The sequence below is a fragment of the Hemitrygon akajei genome, chromosome 11 (assembly GCF_048418815.1).
Source record: "Hemitrygon akajei chromosome 11, sHemAka1.3, whole genome shotgun sequence".
Lineage (NCBI taxonomy): Eukaryota > Metazoa > Chordata > Chondrichthyes > Myliobatiformes > Dasyatidae > Hemitrygon > Hemitrygon akajei.
Genome location: NC_133134.1, coordinates 167932485 through 167947977, shown reverse-complemented (window position 1 = coordinate 167947977; position 15493 = coordinate 167932485). Strand labels below are relative to the sequence as shown.

Genomic DNA, 15493 nt, shown 5'->3' with positions numbered 1-15493 from the left:
CTTGATTTCCAGCATCTCTTATGTTCTGGGAATACAGATCCACAATTCCTAGAAAGTGGCATCATAGGTACATAGGGTTGTAAAGAAAGCCTTTGGCACATTGGCCTTCATAAATCAAAGTACTGAGTACAGGCGATGGGATGTTGTGTTGAAGTTGCTTCATCAGAATCAGTTTAATATCACTGGCATATGTCATGAAATTTCTTGTTTTGCAGCAGCAGTACATTGTAATACATAAAAACCAAAGTGTAAATTATAATAAGCATATATTTAAAAACTTAAATAAGCAGCACAAATAGAGAAGAAACAAAAAAGTGAGGAATTGTTCATGGGTTCATTGTCCCTTCAGAAATCTGATGGTGGAGGGGAATAAGCTGTTTCTGAAACATTAAGAGTGTCTTCAGGCTCCTGTACCTCCTTCCTGATGGTAGCAATGAGAAGAGGGCATGTCCTGGGTGATTGGGGTCCTTAATGATGGATGCTGCCTTTTTGAGACATCGCCTTTTGAAGGTGTCCTGGATGGTGGGGAGGCTGGGAGCTGGTGCCCATTGTGGAGCCTAATTTGGAGGATTCTGTGCAATTCTGGTCACCTACCTACAGTAAAGAAACCGATAAGCTTGAGAGAATACAAAAAAAATACAAGGATGTTGCCAGGACTTGAAGATTTGAATTATAGGGAAAGTTTGAATAGGGTAGGACTTCATTCCCTGGATCACAGGAGAACGAGGGGACTTTTGATAGAGTATACAAAATTATGAGGACTAAATGCAAGCAGGCTTTTTTCCACTAGGTTGGGTGAAACTAGGGGAGGAGCACTGGAGGGAGGTGTTGAGCAGATAAGGAGATACGGTGAGAGAGGGAACAGGAATGGGGAATGGTGAAGGGGGAGGGGGCAATTACTGGAAGTTTAAGAAGTCCATGTTCATGCCATCAGGTTGGAGGCTATCCAGATGGAATATAAGGTGTTGTTCTTCCAACCCGAGGTGTGGCCTCATCACAGCAGTAGAGGAGGCCATGGATTGACATGTTAGAATGAGGATGGGAAGTAGAATTAAAATGGGTGGCCACCGGCAGATCATGCTTTTTCTGGCAGATGGAGCGTAGGTGCTCGACAAAGTGGTCTCCGCATCTAAGTCAGGTCTCACCGATATACAAGAGCCCACACCAGAGCACCGGGTACAGTAGATGACTCCAACAGACTCATAGGTGAAATGTCGCCTCACCTGGAAGGACTGTTTGGGGCCCTGATTGGTAGTGTGGGAGAAGGTATAGGGGCAGGTGCATCCGCTTGTAAGGATATGTACCAGGAGGGAGATCAACGGGGAGGGATGAATGGACAAGGGAGTCACACAGGGAGCGATCCCTGAGGAAAGCAGGAAGTGGGTGGGGGGAAGAGGGAAAGATGTGCTGGGATCCCGTCGGAGATGGGCAGAAGTTACAGAGAATTATGTGCTGGACGCGGAGGGTAGTCGAGTGGTAGGTGAAGGAACCCTATCCCAAGAGGATGTGGTGAGGGCAGACATGTATGAGATGGAAGAGATGCGGGCGAGGGCAGCATTGATGGTGGAGGAAGGAAAACCGCTTTCTTTGAAGAAGGAGGACATCTCATTAGTTCTGGAATGAAAAGCCTCATCCTGAGAGCAGATGCAGCAGAGACAGAGGAACTTATAGAAGGGAGTAGCATTTTTACAAGTAACAGGGTGGGATGAGGTATAGTTCAAGTAGCTGTGGGAATCAGTATGCTTATAAAACATATCAGTTGATAAACAGTCTCCAGAGATAGAGACAGTGAGATTGAGAAAGGGGAGGGAGGTGTTGGAAACAGAACAGGTAATTTTGAGGGCAGGGTGGAAGTTGGAGGCAAAGTTGATGAAGTCAACGAGCTCAGCCCATACGAGTACCCGTGGCTAGACCTTTGGTTTGAAAGAAGGGGAAAGAAATGAAGGAGAAATTATTGAAAGTGAGGACCAAGCATACACACAAAATGCTGGAGGAACTCAGTAGCCCAGTCCTGCAGAAGGGTTTCAACCTGAAACATCGACAGTTTACTCTTTTCCTAGACGCTGCCTGGCCTGCTGAGTTCCTCCAGCATTCTGTGTCTGTTGCTCAGATTTCCAGCCTCTGCAGATTTTCTCTTGTTTGTGAAAGTGAGGACCAATTCTGCCAGACAGCGATGGAGAGGTCTGTTGTCTAGAATTAAGCGGAGAGCTTTAAGGCCCTCCTGATGAGGGATGGAGGTGTATAGGGACTGGACATCCATAGTGAAAATGAGACGATCGGGGTCAGGGAACTGGAAGCCATTGAAAAGACCCAGAGCAGGTGAAGTGCCACAGATGTAGGTAGGAAGGAACTGAACCAGGGGAGATAAAGCAGAGTCAAGGCATGCAGATATCATTTTGATGGAGCTGGAGAATCCTTGCCCCTTGGTACTAACCATTTCCGCCCTGGGAGAACATTTCTGGCTGTCCACTCTATCTATGCCTCATCATCTTATGCACCTCTATTGAGTCACCTCTTAAGGTCTCCTGGTCATGGTTTGTTCCTGCATCGCTCTGCTGTCTGGTCACTCTCACATGTAACGTCCATTAGCTGCAGCTCAGTGAGAGGAGCCGTGGGCCTCTGTAACAAGCCATAGAGCACCACGCCGCTAGGTTTCTCAAACACTCACTGTTACCTCAACTAGAGTCAGTAATCTCTTGTGCTTTCTGTTTAATCTTGTCAAGTTCATTGCGTTTCCTGCATTCTATGATTATTTTAAGGAAATTCTTGTTTAGAACTGCTGACAGAGTCTTCTTGTGTGTTTGTGGAGAATGATTGGACACCATATCCCCTTCTCACAATTCCTCCGTCTCCACCGCATCTGCTCTCAGGATGAGGCTTTTCATTCCAGGACAAAGGAGGTGTCTTCCTTTTTTAAACAAAGGGGCTTCCCTTCGTCCACCATCAACTCTGCTCTCAAACGCATCTCTCCCATTTCCCGCACATCTGCCCTCACCCCATCCACCCGCCACCCCACTCGGGATAGGGTTCCCCTTGTCCTTACCTACCACCCACCAGCCTCCAGGTCCAACATATAATTCTCCGTAACTTCCGCCACCTCCAATGGGATCCCACTACCCAGCACATTTTTCCCTCCCCCCCTCTTTCTGCTTTTCGCAGGGATCGCTCCCTACGCGACTCCCTTGTCCACTCGTCCCCCCCATCCCTTCCCACCAATCTCCCTCCTGGCACTTATCCTTGTAAACGGAACAAGTGCTACACCTGCCCTTACACTTCCTCCCTCACCACCATTCAGAGCCCCAGACAGTCCTTCCAGGTGAGGCGACACTTCACCTGTGAGTCGGCTGGTGTGGTATACTGCGTCCGGTGCTCCCGATGTGGCCTTTTATATATTGGTGAAACCTGACGCAGACTGGGAGACCATTTCGCTGAACACCTACGCTCGGTCCGCCAGAGAAAGCAGGATCTCCCAGTGGCCGCACATTTTAATTCCACGTCCCATTCCCATTCTGATATGTCTATCCATTGCCTCCTCTATTGTCAAAATGAATCCAAACTCAGGTTGGAGGAACAACACCTTATATACCGGCTGGGTAGCCTCCAACCTGATGGCATGAACGTTGACTTCTCTAACTTCCGTTAATGCCCCTCCTCCCATTCTTACCCCATCCCTGACATATTTAGTTGTTTGCCTGTTCTCCATCTCCCTCTGGTGCTTTCCCCCCCCCTCCTTTCTTTCTCCTGAGGCCTCCCGCCCCATGATCCTTTCCCTTCTCGGTATCACTTTCGCCAATCACCTTTCCAGCTCTTAGCTTCATCCCACCCCCTCCAGTCTTCTCCAATCATTTCGCATTTCCCCCTCCCCCCACTACTTTCAAATCTCTTACTATCTTTCCTTTCGGTTAGTCCTGACAAAGGGTCTCGGCCCGAAACGTCGACAGCGCTTCTCCCTATAGATGCTGCCTGGCCTGCTGTGTTCCACCAGCATTTTGTGCGTGTTGTTGGTCTCACGGTGTCGCTCGGTTGTGCCTCCAATACTCTGTTAGTATTCCTATGTCTAAGCTCTTGTTTCCTTCTCTGCATGGGAGTCTGCCGTTCGTTCCTGTGCTCCTTGGTTGAGTTGTTGCCAGAGTCTGCCATTCCTCTGCAGCTGGATCCAGTGCAGCCAGTGATCACTGTGACAACTGCAGACATTCTTCTATGCTTTAACCGCCTTGTTCCTGCAACTCCATTGGCTAAAAGCTGCAGAATGCTGCATACTCATTTAACTTCATGGATAATGCAGTATCTTAAAGCACAGTTTTGTCTCCTCACTCCTTTTTTAATGACTTTGGCATCCACACCAGTGAGTACCACGCTCTCAAGTTAAGCTGTTTTGTGTAACTGTGTTTTTGACATAATTTGGGCCAGTGAATTGGTTCAACAAGCCAAAGTTTGGATAGAGAGCAACATCTGGATAAGAACAGTAACCCATATGTTGATTAAAAGGATTAAAGAATTGTTGGTGGTTTTAGTTAAGTATTTCATGCCAGAGATTAAAGATTAGCTTTATTAATCACATGCACATCAAAACATATGAAACAGGGATTGAAACAGACAGTGAAATATGTTGTTCTGTATCAGTCCAAGGTTGTGCTGGGGGCAGCCCGTAAGTGTTGCTGAGTTTCTGGTGCCAACATTGCATGCCCACAAATTACTAACCCTAGCCCTTGCATCCTTTGGAATGGGAGAGGAAACTAGAGCACCCAGAGGAAACCCACGGGATCACGGGGAGAAGGTATAAACTCCTTACAGACAGCGGTGGGAGTTGAACCCTGATCTTACAGCAGGAATTGTGAAGAGTCACACTAACTGCTGCACTACTGTATGGCACCAATGTTAATTTATTAATGCATCAAATGTGCAAGTTACAGCAGGTCTGTTAATAAAGTCACAGCTTCTTGTGTAGCGTGGCTTGATACATGTCCACCAATGTACAACGGCTAAAGAGTTAAATGTGTCTATTCTGTAAAGGACAAAGCAGGAGGACAACGTGCAGACGTTACTTTACCCTTAACTTATTTAGTTATTCAATAAGATACAGTGCAGAAAAGGCTCTTCCAGACTTTTGAGCTGCACTGCTCAGTAATCCCCCGCTTCAATCCTGGCCTAATCAGGCGACAATTTACAAATACCAATTCACCTTCCAACCAGTAAGTCTTTGGACTGTGGGAGGAACTCACGCAGTTTCCGGGAGAACATGTGAACTCCTTACAGAGAACGGTGGGAATTGAACCCAGATCACTGGTACTATAAAGTGTTGTGCTAACCACTATGCTACCAAGCCACCCCTATCAAACCTAATTGCCTGGAGTTCACCACTATGACTACTGTACTCTAAAATAGACATTTGCTGCTTGTTTTAACTGTATTCTTTGTTGTAAAAGTCGTGCATGGTGTTTGTTTGTTTCTTGTGAATGCTGCCTATCTGATGCTATGTGCCAGTAATGCTTCTGCAAGTTTTCATTGCAATGGTCACACTTGTACACACTCGTACACAGGATTGGAAAAAGCTGCAGAGGGTTGTAAACTCAGCCAGATCCATCACGGGCCACCAGCCTCCTCTTCCAGGACACCTTCCAATGGTGAAGCCTCAAAAAGGCAGGATCCGTCATCACCCCAAACAAGCCCTCTTCTCATTGCTACCCTCAGGGTGCTGGTACAGAAGTCTGAAGACACACTCAACTTTTCAGGAACAGCTTCTTCCCCAACGCCATCAGATTTCTGAACGGACCATGAACCACGAACACTATTTTGTGCTCTTTCTGCTCTATTTATTTATTTTTGAAAATTCAAAGTTCTAAATAAATTTATTATCAAAGTACATATACAGTATGTTACCATATACAATCCTGAGATTTATTTACTTGTGGGCATACTCAATAAATCTATAGAATAATAACCATAACAGAATCAATGAAAGACCACCCAACTTGGATGTTCAACCAAGTACAGAAGATAACAAACTGTGCAAATAAATAAATAAATCAATGATGATGATGATGATGATGATAATAATAATAATAATAATAATAATAATAATAATAATAATAATAATAATAATAATAATAATAATAATAATAATAATAATAATAAGTGGGCAATAAATATAGAGATTGCGAGGTGAAGAGATCTTGAAAGTGAGTCCATTGATTGTGGGAACATTTCAAAATTTGTGCAAGTGAAGTTGAGGCAAGTTATCACCTTTGGTTCAAGAGGCTGATGGTTGAGATAATAACTGTTCCTAAATCTGGTGCTGTGGGTCCCGAGGCTCCTACCTTCTTCCTGATGGCAGCAGCAAGAAGAGAGCATGTCCTGGGTGGTGGGAGTCAGTGATGAAGGATGCTGCTTTCTTGTGACAGTGTTTCATATACGTGTGCTCAGTAGTGGCGAGGGCCTTACCCATGATGGACTAGGTCATATCCACTACCTTTTGTAGCATCTATTATTGTAACTTATTGCAATGTTAATGTATTGCACTGTACTGCTGCCACAAAACAACACATTTCTTGATACATGTCAGTGATAATAAACCTGATCTGATTCTTGTGCATCTGACAATAAACTTGACTTTGACTTTGTAGGCGTTTGGGTCATTTGGAGGTGTCTAGCCTGATGATGAGATAATAATACAAAGAGAGAATCTTGGCTTCCTGTCACTGAGAGTTGTGACATCCTGATCCTATTCATAAACATTTCTTGTGAGATTGGAAGCACATACTGAATTGATAGTTTTACCAACATTAAGACCATAAGACAAAGGAGCAGAATTAATCCATCTGGCCCATCGAGTCTGCTCTGCCACTCAATCATGGCTGATCCTTTTTCTCCCCTCTCAACACCAACCCCTGATCATCAGCCCATAACCTTTGATGCCCTGTCCAATCAAGAACCTATCAATATCTATCTTAACAACACCCAATGACCTAGCCTCCACAGCTGCCTGTGGTAACAAATTCCACATATTTACCACCCTCTGGCTAAAATTTCTCCACATCTGTTTTAAATGGACACCCCTCTATCCTGAGGCTGTGCCCTCTTGTCCTAGACTCCCCCACCATACGAAACATCCTTTCCACATCTACTCTGTCTAGGCCTTTCAACATTCAAAAGGTTTAAATGAGATCCCCCCTCATCCTTCTAAATTCCAGTGAGTACAGACCAGAGCCATCAAACGTTCCTCATATGATAACCCTTTCATTCCCAGAATCATCCTTGTGAACCTCCTCTGAACCCTCTCCAATTCCAGCACATCTTTTCTTCGATGAGGAGCCCAAAACTGTTCACAATACTCAAGGTGAGGCCCCACAGTGCCTTATAAAGCCTCAGCATCACATCCCTGCTCTTGTATTCTAGGCCTCTTGAAATGAATGCCAACATGGCATTTGCCTTCCTCACCACCGACTCAACCTGCAGGTTAGACTTCAGGATGTTCTGCATGAGGACTCCCAAGTCCCTTTGCATCTCAGATTTTTGGATTTTCTCCCCATTTAAAAAATATTCTGCATGTTTAATTCTACTACCAAAGCGCATGACCATACTTTTTCCCAACATTGTATTTAATTTGCCACTCTCTTGTCCATTCTCCTAATCTGTCTAAGTCCTTTTGCACCCTACCTGTTTCCTCAACACTACCTGCCCCTCCACCAATCTTTGTATCTAAGGAGTAGATTTCACCAGCACTTGATGCTCTGTAACTGTTCAATGTTAAATACAGCTAAGGCACTTTTGACATCGCAAGGATCTGCAAAGAGTTGCCCAGCCAATGGGAGAGTGGTCTGTGCTATCATTGGCCGTAAATTTTGTTGATTCACCCTGAGGATGTGAACGGTACTTTGAAAATGTGAGCCCATCTTGCCTTGCTTCAATCTCTCGCTTCCTTCGTCTCCAGATTTGATTATTTCATTATTCTGGGATGTCTCTTAAAGGCTCTGACTCCAGCCTTACCAGTGTCAACACCTTGAACCTGTTGTTTTAAATAATATTTTATAAGATTTGTACTTTTTAACAAACTCATGTATTTTTAACTCACGGGTAGAAAGCGGTATAGCAGCTAAACTGACAGTTTATCAGCTTTCTCAGTTTTCATTGGCTCAGTATTAGCACGTTACCCATGTGATGTAATTGTTTTAATTATGTAGCCTATTAATCAATTCATTCCTATCTAAAGGATTTCTTATCTATAACAGTGATAGTTTTTCCAGAGGCGCCATTTCTTATTTTTTATTCCTTTTCTCTTTGCATGTTCATTCATTTCTCAGCTCTTTACTTAGTCGCTTAGTATTCGTATGTTTGCTTGTACCCTAATTAAGACTGCTCATCATTTCTGACTCACAGAAGCATCCTGAGGATCTAAATTAAACAGAGATCCAACAAACCACCGAGATCTGCAGCGCACACTGAGGCCATTCAGCCGACTATGCCCATGCCAGCCAAAAATGGCCTACACTAATCTACCTTTTCAACTCATAACCTTGCATGTGAGATGTTTCAATTGTTCATCCAGGTACATTTACTTACAAGGTTTCTGCCTTCCCCACTTCCAGACCCTCATCATCCATTGGGTGAAATACTTTTCTCAATTTCCTTAAAATGAATTTTGTAGTTAGTTCAAATACGTACCCCCTAGTTACTGATCTCTCTGGTAGCCTATCAAGGCCTTTCGTACTCTTGTACCAGTATTAGTGTCTGAATGTATCAGCATTACAGTGGAGTACAGGGAATTACAGAGGCATGAGAGAGGAGTTGGCCAGATTTCTAAAGGAAAGATGACACAACCGTGGCTAACAAGATAAGACAAAGCTAACATAAAAGCAAAAGAGAGGACATATAATAGAGCAAAAATTAGTGGTATGTTAGAGGATTGGGAAGCTTTATGATATTATAGGAAAGATTCTAGCATGAATAAAGCAGTGGCTGATTGGCAGGAGCCAAAGAGTGGGAATGAAGGGAGCCTTTTCTGGTTGGCTGCCGGTGACTAGTGATGTTCCACAGGTGTCTATATTAAGTTAAATGTCAGTGATTCAGATAATGGAATTGATGGCTTTGTTGCAGAGTTTGCAGATGATATAAATATAGGTGGAGGGGTAGTTTTGAGGAAGTAGAGGCTACAGAAGGACTTACAACAGATTTGGAGAATGGGTGAAGAAATTGCAGTGTCGGGAAGTGTACGGTCATGCACTTTGGTAGGCAAAATGAAAGGGTTGACTATTTTCTAAATGGAGAGAAAATTTTAAAATCCAAGGTTCAAAGGGAGTCCTTGTGCAGGATTCCGTAAAGGTTAATTTGCAGGTTGAGTCTGCGGTGAGGAAGCCTCCTCTTTCAGAATCCTGGTGTGTACACCATCTGGTCCAGGTGACTTATCTACTTACAGATCTTTCAGTTTCCCTAGAACCTTCTCTCTAGTTATGATAACTTCACACACTTCATGACCCCTGACACCTGGAACTTCCACCATAGTGCTAGTGTCTTCCACAGTGAAGACTGATGCAAAATACTTATTCAGTTAATTTGCCATGTCCTTGTCCCCCATGGCTACCTCTCCAGCATTGTTTTCCAGTGCTCTTATATCCACTCTCACCTCTCTTTTACACTCTATGTATGAAGGAACTTTTGGTATCGTCTTTAATATTACTGGCTAGCTTACTTTTGTATTTCGTCTTTATCTTCTTAATGACCTTTTTTAGTTGCCTTCTGTTGGCTTTTAAAACTTCCCAATCCTCTAACATCCCACTAATTTTTGCTCTATTATATGCCCTCTCTTGGCTTCTTTGTTGGCTTTGACTTCCCATGTTAGCCACGGTTGAGACATCTTGCCTTTAGAATACTTCTTCCTCTTTGGGATGTATATATCCTGTGCCTTCTGAATTGCTTCCAGATATTCTAGTCATTGCTGCTCTGCTGTCATCCCTGCCAGTGTTGTTTGCCAATCAATTCTGGCCAACTCCTCTCTCATGCCTCTGTAATTCTCTTTACTGCACTGTAATACGGATACATCTGGCTTTAACTTCTCCTTCTCAAATGTCAGTGTGAATTTGACCATATTATAATCACTTTCCCCTAAGGGTTCTTTTACCTTAAGCTCTCCAATCAATTCCTGTTCATTGCACAACACCCAATCCAGAATACCTGATCCCCTCGTGGGCTCAGCCTCAAGCTGCTCTAAATCACCATCCTATAGGCATTCTAGAAATTCCTCTCTTGGAATCCAGCACCAACCTGGTTTTTCCAATCTACCTGCTGATTGAAATTTCCCATGACTGTTGTAACATTGCCCTTTTGGCATGTATTTTCTATCTCCCATTGTAGATCACATCCTTACTACTGTTTGGGGATCTGTATATAACACTCATCAGGGTCTTTTTACCCTTGCAATTCCTTAATGATTCAACACCTTCCAACCTATGTCACCTCCTTCTAATGATTTGATTTATATTTTGCCAACAGAGCATCGCCACACCCCTCTGCCTTCCTGCTTATCCTTTTGATACAATGCGTTTCCCATATATCTGCGCTGCAGTTACACCTAGGCATGCAATTTACCCAACATCAGCTTGTAAAGTGAAGACTGGTCAAACCATCCTATATTTAACACTGCTCTGTGGATACTCAAGGGCTGCCACTCGGTGCCCGCTCCTTCACATAAACCTTTTGTGCTTTGCAATTTATCAGAGTTTCACTCCGCTGACAGTTTTGAGTTGACTGCATCCCTTCTGAGGCACAGTGTCCAAAATGGAATACAGTGGTCAGCTGGCATCTGTGCACAATAATTCAGAAACAGCTTGACATCCCTAAGAAAATCAACACCAACCTCTTTACTTTGTACTCTGTTCATAAGGTGCCTGGTATTGCTGAGGTCTAGATCAGTTATTGAGATGGTAAATAGTAACAGTCCTGGTGAAATATCTCACCACACCGTTCCTCTCTGAGAAGGTTCCTTTCATGCTGACTCTGGTTTCTAATCTCCAAACCATTCTGCAACCATGGGGCTCAATTCCATTGTCAACCAGCCTTGTCTTAAATCTCTGTTGAGTATATTGAACACGGATAAATGGACTTACAGGCACTGAGTATGTTGTGGGAAATAGGGAACAGGTGAGAAAGTGGAATTGAAATGGATGAGCACCCATGGGTTTCTTTGCTGAAATAGCAGGCTTCAGGAGCCACATAACTTACCGAATCCATTTTTAATGTTCCTATTACATGTTGATGTATCTGGAGCTGTACTGAATCCCATGAACTTCCAACTCAAAGACTGTGCTATGTCATAAACCCAACCTCCACTCAGTTGTCACTTTGTTAGTTACCTTTGGTACCTAATAAAGTGGCCTCAGGGTGTATGTTTGTGATCTTCTGTTGCTGTAGCCCATCCACTTCAAGGTTTGATGTCTTTTGTGTTTAGAAATTTTCCTCTGCACACCACTGTTGGAACACATGGTTACTTGAGTTACTGTCAACTTCCTGTTAGCTCGGGGTTCCAACCTTTTTATGCCATGAACCAATACCATTAAGTAAAGAGTCCCATTAATCCCAGGTTGGAAGCCCCTGTAGTTAGCTTGAACCACTCTGGTCTCATCTCATTAACAAGGCATTTTTGCCCTCAGAAAAGCCACTTACTGGTTGCACCATTCTCTGTAAACAATGGAGACTACTTGGCCTGAAAATCCCAGGAGATCAGCAATTCCTGAGATACTCAAACCACCCCGTCTGGCACCAACAATTACTCTATGGTCAACGTCATGTAGATCACATTTCTTCCCCATTCTGATGTTTGATCTGAACATCTTGACCATGTCTGCATGCTTTTATACACTGAATTGCTGCCACATGATTGGCTGATTGGACATTTGCATTAACAAGGTGTACCGGTGTACCTAATGAGGGGGCCCCTGAATATATCTCTGGAAACTCAGGTCTCAACAACAGCATTTGTTGAAGCATCTGTCTTTCTTGTTTGGTTACTAGAACTGATGAGGGATGTTGGTAAAATAAGGATGGGAGGAGGATTCAATAAAATGCTGCAGACATAAGATCATTGGGGAAAGAATCGGGGGGGGGGAAGTATTTTTGTGTGCAGCGAGTTGTAATCTAAAAGGTGTTGTCTGGAAAAGCAATAGAAACAGGTTGTATGCCAACACTCAGAAAGGATTGAAAGGAAAGAGAAGATTGGTAGCTCAGGTGGGTTAGCTGCTTTTTTGTAGGGTTGTTCACCAAGCCTGGAGGTGAGGTTGCAAACATTTCATCACCAGTCGAGGTGACATAATCTGGGCTATTTCTGCCGACTTTCTACTAGCAGCTAGCGCAACAACCAACCAATCGGAATAATGAGTCGGACCAATATAAATGTGAGTACTTGGCAGAAACAACATTCATTTGCCTACATGATCTCACCTTGACTGGTATTGAAACATTTGCAACCTAATCTCCAGGTTCGGCAAGCAACCCTACAAACGTTCATAATGATACAGCTTTAAAACGTGACCAGCCTTGAGGGCGGTGATCAACCTCTAAGAGATATACTGTTAAAGGGCAGGCACGTGTCAGGTGAAATTTACACAGAGGTGCTAAACAATTGACACAGGAGATTTTACAGATGCTGGAAATCCAGCGTAACACACACAAAATGCAGGAGGAACTCAGCAAGCCAGACAGCATCAACAGAAATGCAAAAACAGTCGACAGTTTGGGCCAAGACCTTTAAGCCCGGTCCTAGTGAAAGGTCTCGGCCCAAAACATCAACGGTTTATGCACTCCTATAGATGGTGCCTGGCCTGCAGAGTTCCTCCATAATTCTGAGTGTGTTGCCCTGGAAGTGGCAATGATTCAGTTTGTTTAAGGAGAGTGTGAACAGATCCATGGGTGTACAGATGTACAGTATTAATCTTTGGTAGGGCAAAATGCATCACAGCCTGGTGTGGAAACACCAATTCCAAGGAGCAGGAAAGTCCTCAGAAATTGGAGGATCCAGCCCAGTCCGTCATAGGTAAAGCCCCCTCACCCACCAATGAGCACATTTACTCAGAGCACTGTCACTAGAAAGCAGCATCCATCATCAAGGACCCTCACCATACAGGCGAGCTCTCCTCTCACCTGAGCAGTTTCAGGTTCCTGGGTTCAATAGTTTAATTCAATTGTTCCAGTTAATATCAGAGAATGTCAGCATCTCCGAGATCTCTCCAACATACTGATGCAATTACAAAGAAGGCACGACTATGGCTATATTTGAGGAAACTTTGTATGTCACAAAAGACTCTCACAAAGTTGTAAAGATATACTGTGGAAAGCATTCAAACTGTTGCATCACCATCTGGTATGGAGGGGTCCCTGCAAGGGATCAGAAAAAAACTCCTGAAAGTTGTAAACACAGCCTGTTCCATCACGGGCACTAGTCTCCCCACCACCTAGGAGTCCTTCAAAAGTGATGTCTCAGAATTGCTGCATCCATAATCAAGGACACCACCACCCAGGACAAGCTCTCTACCATCAAGGAAGAGGCACAGGCGCCTGAAGACACACACTCAAGGTTTCAAGAACAGCTTCTTCCCCACGCCGTCAGAATTCTGAATGGACAATGAACCCGTGAACGTATGCCAGTGATATTAAACTTTTTTCCTGATTCTGATTCTAAATGACAATGAGTTCCTGCTCACCTGCGCCAACACCTCCGGCCTTGCCGTGAACTCCGGAACCGGTATACCGGGATCGACACCTCCACCCCCCACCCCCCGTGTTTCGATGCCAGGTTTCTATTCAACCGAAGGTTTAAGGCCCAATTCCACCCCATCCCAACGAAGTCCCGATCTCCATGCTGGACCAGCGCTTGGCAGCATCGCCTCTCCAAATCCGGGAGCAGTCACGCTTACGTGAGGCAGCGACTCCTTCACAAGAGGGGTGTTGGTGCGGGGTGGATGGAAGGACCGAGAGAAAGGAGGGGACTGAGAGGGTGGGATGGGACAGAGATAGGCGAAGGAGGGACGGACAGAGGATTGCAGGGATAGGCGGGTGGAGAGGGAATGTGAGAGGAATGGACGGAGGGAGAAGTGTTGGAGTGAAAATCAAGTGAAGGATGGAGGGACCGTGGATGATCTGAAGGTACATGGTATGGGAAAGGACAGAGAGATGGGGGGTAATATTGGAGAGAGACGCTGTTGCAGGGAGGGAAGGAGGGGTGGTGCTAGAGAGAGGGATGGAGGGAGGGCAGGATGGATGGGTGCTGGAGGGAGAGACGGACGGGGGAAGGAGGGACGGTTTTGGACCGAGGAATGGTGTGGAACCCCAAAAAGGGTCGGGGGTGGGGGGTTGCTGGCGAACTTCGTTCGGGCGGACCCTGTAGCGGTGTCAGCTCCGGGTCCATCCCCAGGCACCAGTTCTTTTCCACCGCCCGCGACTGCTCTCAGATGAAACCGAATTTCATGCGTAATATCTATCCCGGCCGCGGCAAAGAGGGTCCTACAGCGAGGCGGGGGAAACACTCACAGGACAGGGGTCCCAAGTGAAAAGGCATAAGGGCGCCTCCCCACCCAGTCCGGACACCTAGAGCGCGTTTGCCTCTGTCTCTGGGTCCGGTCATCTGTGGACTCTGCCCAGACAACACGAGCACCTTCGTCCAGCAGGTCCCCGAGGTCTCCCGCCTTTCCCCTACTCCCGGGGATGTACCTGTGTCCTCTCCGACCGCTGGCTGCCAGCATCCCAGCAGGAGGATCCCAAATGTCAGAGTCCTCAGGTCCATCTGCGCGGCCGCTCGCTGCCTGTGCCGAGCCGAAGCCACTGTCCCGGGATCAGGATGGAGAGGGAGGGCGGTTACGTTTTGGGTTCGTCGCAGAGTACGGCTCTCGCAGTCTGAGTCCTGACCCATCTGCACCAGGACCCTCCTCATCTCCAAACTCTTCTCCAGATCGCAGCCTCGGCGTCACGGGGTTGGGTTAACCCATTAGATGCCGGGTAAACTTGCTCCCCTACACCGCTCACGGGCGCGCGCGCGCGCACACACACACACAGACACACACCCACACAGGCAGACAGACAGACAGACACACTCTCTTTCACACACTCTCTCTCTCTCTCACACACACACACACACTCTCTCTCACACACACACACACACACTCTCTCTCTCACACACACCCCACACACACACACTCTCTCTCTCTCACACACATACACCCCACTCTCTCTCTCTCTCTCTCTCTCTCTCTCTCTCTCTCTCTCTCTCTCTCTCTCACACACACACCCCACACACTCTCTCACACACACCCCACACTCTCTCTCTCTCACACACACACCCCACACTCTCTCTCTCACACACACACACCCCACACTCTCTCTCTCTCACACACACACACCCCACACTCTCTCTCTCTCTCACACACACACACCCCACACTCTCTCTCTCTCACACACACACACCCCACACTCTCTCTCTCTCTCTCTCACACACACACCCCACACTCTCTCT

The 15493-nt window shown here is 45.7% G+C and overlaps 1 protein-coding gene across 1 annotated transcript in view; it reads right to left on the bottom strand.

Annotated features, from left to right (window-relative positions):
• The window catches only part of LOC140736268 (R-spondin-2-like), a 32337-nt gene extending 17541 nt beyond the window's left edge, over nt 1–14796 (bottom strand). The window contains exon 1 of the mRNA XM_073062213.1: nt 14695–14796. Coding sequence (XP_072918314.1) covers nt 14695–14767 — 73 coding nt within the window. The 5' untranslated portion in view covers nt 14768–14796. The remainder of the gene's footprint in view (nt 1–14694) is intronic.
• Nucleotides 14797–15493: the final 697 nt, after the last annotated feature.